Raw genomic sequence first — 6,869 nt, 5'->3', positions numbered from 1 at the left:
TTATAGGTGTGCAGAAGAAACACCGGCAAACAGAATAGAACAAAAAGTCAACGCGGACTCTCAAAACAATTTCTTTTTATTATTTTATTTTATAATTTATTCACAGGAATTACTGTGACTTTCCCCTAGCTCTGTACACCGTCTGTAAGTGATTGGTAAGTTTAGGTACACATGTTCTGTCTGTTTCTGTTTTGCGATTTGTGGTGAAAATATTGATGGGCTATTTAAATAACCTGGAAACTATGATTAAGTTATTATTACTTATTATTATTGCTCAGATTTTATTATCACTTTGATTATATAAGCTACATGCTGCATATTGATTGGTTAGCGGTCATATGTTTTTTACGACTAAGTATTACATCATACGAAATCCAGCTACTACTTAATATTGTATAATTATATGATATATCACTATTTATTTTATTTGCTTCAAGTGTAACATTGAATCATTATATATTTATAGGCCTTACTGATTTACAGATACATGACAAAATGGAATACTGAAATTAATTGTATTTATTTGGATGAACTTTTCACTTGTAATGCATCTGATGACCCATGTCTGATGTCTAAATATGTTTATACACACACACACACACACACACACACACACACACACACACACATATATATATATATATATATATATATATATATATATATATATATATATATATATATACAGTATCTCACAAAAGTGAGTACACCCCTCACATTTTTGTAAATATTTGATTATATCTTTTCATGTGACAGCACTGAAGAAATGACACTTTGCTACAATGTAAAGTAGTGAGTGTACAGCTTGTATAACAGTGTAAATTTGCTGTCCCCTCAAAATAACTCAACACACAGCCATTAATGTCTAAACTGCTGGCAACAAAAGTGAGTACACCCCTAAGTGAAAATGTCCAAATTGGGCCCAAAGTGTCAATATTTTGTGTGGCCACCATTATTTTCCAGCACTGCCTTAACCCTCTTGGGCACGGAGTTCACCAGAGCTTCACAGGTTGCCACTGGAGTCCTCTTCCACTCCTCCATAACGACATCACGGAGCTGGTGGATGTTAGAGACCTTGTGCTCCTCCACCTTCCGTTTGAGGATGCCCCACAGATGCTCAATAGGGTTTAGGTCTGGAGACATGCTTGGCCAGTCCATCACCTTCACCCTCAGCTTCTTTAGCAAGGCAGTGGTCGTCTTGGAGGTGTGTTTGGGGTCATTATCATGCTGGAATACTGCATACTGATCATGCTCTGCTTCAGTATGTCACAGTACATGTTGTCATTCATGGTTCCCTCAATGAACTGTAGCTCCCCAGTGCCGGCAGCACTCATGCAGCCCCAGACCATGACACTCCCACCACCATGCTTGACTGTAGGCAAGACACACTTGTCTTTGTACTCCTCACCTGGTTGCCGCCACACACGCTTGACACCATCTGAACCAAATAAGTTTATCTTGGTCTCATCAGACCACAGGACATGGTTCCAGTAATCCATGTCCTTAGTCTGCTTGTCTTCAGCAAACTGTTTGCAGGCTTTCTTGTGCATCATCTTTAGAAGAGGCTTCCTTCTGGGACGACAGCCATGCAGACCAAGTTGATGCAGTGTGTGGCATATGGTCTGAGCACTGACAGGCTGACCCCCCACCCCTTTCAACCTCTGCAGCAATGCTGGCAGCACTCATACATCTATTTCCCAAACACAACCTCTGGATATGACGCTGAGCACGCGCTCTCAACTTCTTTGGTCGACCATGGCAAGGCCTGTTCTGAGTGGAACCTGTCCTGTTAAACCGCTGTATGGTCTTGGCCACCGTGCTGCAGCTCAGTGTCAGGGTCTTGGCAATCTTCTTATAGCCTAGGCCATCTTTATGTAGAGCAACAATTCTTTTTTTCAGATCCTCAGAGAGTTCAATGCCATGAGGTGCCATGTTGAACTTCCAGTGACCAGTATGAGGGAGTGTGAGAGCGATGACACCAAATTTAACACACCTGCTCACCATTAACACCTGAGACCTTGTAACACTAACAAGTCACATGACACCAGGGAGGGAAAATGGCTAATTGGGCCCAATTTAGACATTTTCACTTAGTGGTGTACTCACTTTTGTTGCCAGCAGTTTAGACATTAATGGCTGTGTGTTGAGTTATTTTGAGGGGACAGCAAATTTACACTGTTATACAAGCTGTACACTCACTACTTTACATTGTAGCAAAGTGTCATTTCTTCAGTGTTGTCACATGAAAAGATATAATCAAATATATACAAAAATGTGAGGGGTGTACTCACTTTTGTGAGATACTGTATATATACACTACGGTCAAAAGTTTAGACACACTCATTGTTTATATATATATATATATATATATACACACACACACATGAATTTTTCACTTGTAATGCATCTGATGACCCATCTCCCATGTCTTTTCAGGAAATGGCACCGTCTCTCTCACAAGCCTACAGAAGGCGCTGGTGGATGGCCTTGACGGCTATAATTGAGAACCTGCTCTTCTCTGCTGTGTTGCTAGGCTGGGGTTCACTCCTAATCATGCTCAAGGCTGAGGGTTTCTATTCACATTTGTGCATAGGTATACTATCCCAAAAAGGACAAGCATCCTCCCTCACCTGTTTATAAATGAAGCCACCTGGAATTCTAGACTTCCCCCTGACCAGAAACATTTAGGCCCTAATACTATCGAAGGAGTTAGTAATTTATTGATAGTATCACAGATGCTTTGCCTTCAGCACATACTGTAGACTTTTCTTAAGCCTAAATTTAAGTTTGAAAAAAATTGGCTACACTAAAGAATTTCTAATAATTCTAAATACCGAATTTCCCCTTGAGGATCAATAACGTACTCTCTATCTATCTAATGTATTCTTCTTGATCTCATAGAAAATGAGACTGAGCATCATGTTAACAGAAGCTTGGAGGAGGGCTCTGTGTGGCTGAGCTGTGTTGAGCAAGAGGAGATCCTGAATCTTGGCTTTACGATCGGCTCTTTTATCATCAGCGCAGCCACTCTGCCACTGGGAATCCTGATGGACAAGTATGGGCCACGCCCCCTACGGCTGCTGGGCAGGTAGAAGACATAAATGTAGAAGACATATTCAGTATTTACCACTTTTTAAAATTAGGATTCATAGTAAAACCAAACTTGGCCATTGTGGCTGTGATCATATGAGCATTATCAGTTAACTCTTTTAACAGCGTCAGTTAAGTGACATCATCAACAAGGTCGAACATGTATAAAAAAAAATCTAGTAGTTCTGACATGCCAAATTTCATTGGACTTTATATGAATGATGTTGTAATTAAAACTATAAAGCTAGATGTCCACAAATTTGTCAACTGGGATTGTGGGATAGTGAGCAGGAAGAACTTCAGTCACTGACACAGCAAGAAAAGTTGTTATATTTGTAAATAAATAATGGCAGCTGTGTAATGGTGAAATCCTTCTATTGTTGGTACTCAATTGCATCTATGTAGTGCCTGTACTTTAAAAGTAACACATTACTGTAATCTAATTACACAGTAATGTAAAGCATTACATTTTAAATTTATGTAATTTGATTACAGTTACTGATGTCAATAATTTTTTGTTAAGAAAACAATATTAAGTAAAATGCATTTTTAAAATAAATCACATTTTGCCCTGAAGATTTTTTCTTTAGCCCCAAATAATTCTCGACTTAGAGCGGTTTGTCATTACGTAGCTGAAAAGTCAGTAAATGAAGACGGCCTGTAATGTATCTTCATTGAACGGAGGCGAGACCAATCAGACAGGGTTTACAGGAAAATATGTGGAAGTACTCGTGTCTTATTGTCTGGCCGCTCTCAATTCATCAGTGTGAGGGAAAATGGATATGAGGCCTCACTGCCCTAAGATTATGGCATCTGGGATTAGACAAGTGCTACCCAAGCCCTACCCTGCTTACCTTCTGAGCTCAAACGACATCAGGTGTTGTCAGGGTGGTGTGGCCATAAACCACCTACATTATTATCCAAATGATGCTTGCATGGTGTAGCTCCAGCCTATGTATTGAAAAAGTAAGTGATTCCATGTACAGGATGACTGCTACTACTGTGTTAAATATGCACTGTATATCTGTGTTATATAATGGACAACAATGTATCATACAGTATTAGACACCACATAAGCAAGTCCAATTTAGATTATTGAACATCCTGATGCAGTTTGAAATGCTTTGGCGTATTCTTTTAGGGGATACAGTGGGGAGTTGTGTTCATTTTAATGTTGTGCCGAATTCTAATGAATTTGAATTTGTGATACCATTTTGACCACCACATAAGATTAACTCTTTTTCATTTTCTGTTTGCTCCTAGTTCCTGTTTTGCATTCTCAATGATCTTGATTGCTGTGGCAGGATATGATCCTTCAAGTGAGTATGTTAGAATTGTACCATTTGTTAACATTTGACCCAATTACAGTTACAGTATAGATGGAATAAGTGAAAATCATCGACTGTACTATTACCAATTATAATTATATATATATATATATATATATATATATATATATATATATATATATATATATATATATATATTAGAGATGCACCGATGTATGGGCCAATAATAGGTATCGGCCGATAAAGGCTATTTTTCCCGCTATCAGCTATCGGCCGATAGTTTACAAATATCCGATTATCAGGGCCGATTGTATCCTGTCAGTCAAAAGAGGGTGGGAAAACATATCGATTTCGTGCTGTGTGTAAAGAAGCTGTCTCTTGGAATGATGACAAAACTGCAGTTTGTAATCTCTGTAACCTCTGCACTGCGAACATTTTATGGGAAACAGCTGTTACCCCCGCTCAACCCTTCCCCACTCTGCTTGTGTTGAATTAAAGCACCAGTACACGGTTGAAAGATTTAAATGAGTGAAAAAAAAAGTATATAATGCACAGAAAAATATTTGTACAGTAGTATATTTCATAGGCAGTTAATGTTATGAGTTAATATCATAAAAAAAGGTTTATATTAGGCCTATATATTACCAGTTTGATGTCAGTGATGGAGAAGAAATGCTTGTGTTTGTGGTGAGTGAATGTGAAGTCTAACAGGAGGTTTTTTAGAATTCAGTCAATTAATTCTGTCAATATGAATTAATAACATTCAATAAGTTAAGAAATCTTACTTTAATCCTCACAAGTTAGTTCATGTGTTAACATTAATTAGAGTAATGTGTTTTATGTTTATGAGACCGGTTACTGTGAAACAACTTGTTGAAATGGAGAGAATAAAGTTTTTATTTGCTTTCCTTCAGAATTGTGGAATTAATTATTATTAATTTAAAAGGCATAAAAGGCAGAACTACCGGTATCGGTTATCAGTATCAGCCGATATCACTCTGAATAATCGATTATCAGTATCGGCTGAGAAATTTAGTATCGGTGCATCTCTCTTATATATATAAATGTATGTGTGTTTGTGTGTGTGTGTATCACTGTAAAAAAAATATATGTATATTAAACTAAACACTGTTTCATCTCTTTACATCTCAGTATTATCACCTCTCATCTTTATTGCTGTCTCTTTCAATGGCTTTGGAGGAATATGTCTGACCTTTACTTCATTAACGGTAGGACCAAACAAACCGCACATGCTCACACATTCAAACAAGCATAAGAGTAATAAGTAATAAAGCACAGTAAAAATAATCATTAGCTCCTTAATTTCTCTGGATCCGCTAGTAACCATTATCCATCCTGTAACTATTAGTTTAACTGTTTTTACTGAACAATATGCGTTACTGAATAAGTGAATAAGCTAAAACTTTGAGAGGTTAATGTAACTGATGTAGACATGTATTAAAGCTAATAACAACCTGACAGTTAGATACATTTACATCTCATTATTTTATAATAAAACCATTAAAAACTGGAGTGCACACTTTCAGTATTTTCCCATAGACTCCTTGGATATACAGTGGTGTTTGTAAGTTTGTGAACCTGTTAAATTAGTCTATATATCTGAATAAATATGACCGAAAACATCATCAGATTTTCTAAAAGTAGACAAAGAGATCCCAATTAAACAAATGAGACAAAAATATTATACTTCGTCATTTATTTGTTGAGGAAAGTGATCCAATATTACATATCTGAGAGTGAAAAAAGTATGTGAACTTCTAGCATTAGCAGTTAAATTTGAAGGTGAAATTAGAGTCAGGTGTTTTCAATCACTGGGATGACAATCAGGTGTGAGTGAGTGCCCTGTTTTATTTAAAGAACAGGGATATATCAGAGTCTGATCTTCACAGTGCATGTTTGTGGAAGTGTATCATGGTACGAACTAATGAGATTTCTGAGGACCTCAGATAAAGAGTTGTTGATGCCCATCAGGCTGGAAAAGGTTACAAAACCATCTCAACAGAGTTTGGACTCCACCAATCCACAATTAGACAGATTGTGTATGTGTACAAATGGAGGAAATTCAAGACCATTATTACCCTCACCAGGAGTGGTCAACCAACAAAGATCACTCAAAGAGCAAGACATGTAATAGTCTCTGACGTCATAAAGGAGCCAGGGTAACATTTAAGCAACTAAAGGCCTCTCTCATTAGCTAATGGTAATGTTCATGAGTCCACTGTCAGGAGAACACTGAACAACAGTGGTGTGCATTGCAGGGTTGCAAGGAGAAAGCCACTGCTCTCTAAAAAGAACATTGCTGCCCTTCTGCAGTTTGCCAAAGACCGTGTATAGATAGATGAGACCAAAATAGAATTTTTGGGTTAAATGAGAAGCATTGTGTTTGGACAAAGGAAAACATTGCATTCCAGCATAAGAACCTTATCCAATCTGTGAAATATGCTGGTGGTAGTGTCAGGGTTTGGGCCT

The 6,869-nt window shown here is 37.6% G+C and overlaps 1 protein-coding gene across 2 annotated transcripts in view; it reads left to right on the top strand.

Moving 5' to 3' along the window:
* Window positions 1–47: 47 nt before the first annotated feature.
* The window catches only part of slc43a1b (solute carrier family 43 member 1b), a 25,690-nt gene continuing 18,868 nt past the window's right edge, over window positions 48–6,869 (top strand). For both annotated transcript variants that reach the window (XM_053621883.1, XM_053621882.1), the window contains exons 1-5: window positions 48–155; window positions 2,437–2,593; window positions 2,902–3,088; window positions 4,354–4,409; window positions 5,532–5,608. In XM_053621883.1, coding sequence (XP_053477858.1) covers window positions 2,440–2,593; window positions 2,902–3,088; window positions 4,354–4,409; window positions 5,532–5,608 — 474 coding nt within the window. In that variant the 5' untranslated portion in view covers window positions 48–155; window positions 2,437–2,439. The remainder of the gene's footprint in view (window positions 156–2,436; window positions 2,594–2,901; window positions 3,089–4,353; window positions 4,410–5,531; window positions 5,609–6,869) is intronic.

This window comes from Ictalurus furcatus, chromosome 3 (genome assembly GCF_023375685.1).
Source record: "Ictalurus furcatus strain D&B chromosome 3, Billie_1.0, whole genome shotgun sequence".
Taxonomy (NCBI): Eukaryota; Metazoa; Chordata; class Actinopteri; order Siluriformes; family Ictaluridae; genus Ictalurus; species Ictalurus furcatus.
This window is presented reverse-complemented; position numbering and strand designations above follow the sequence as displayed.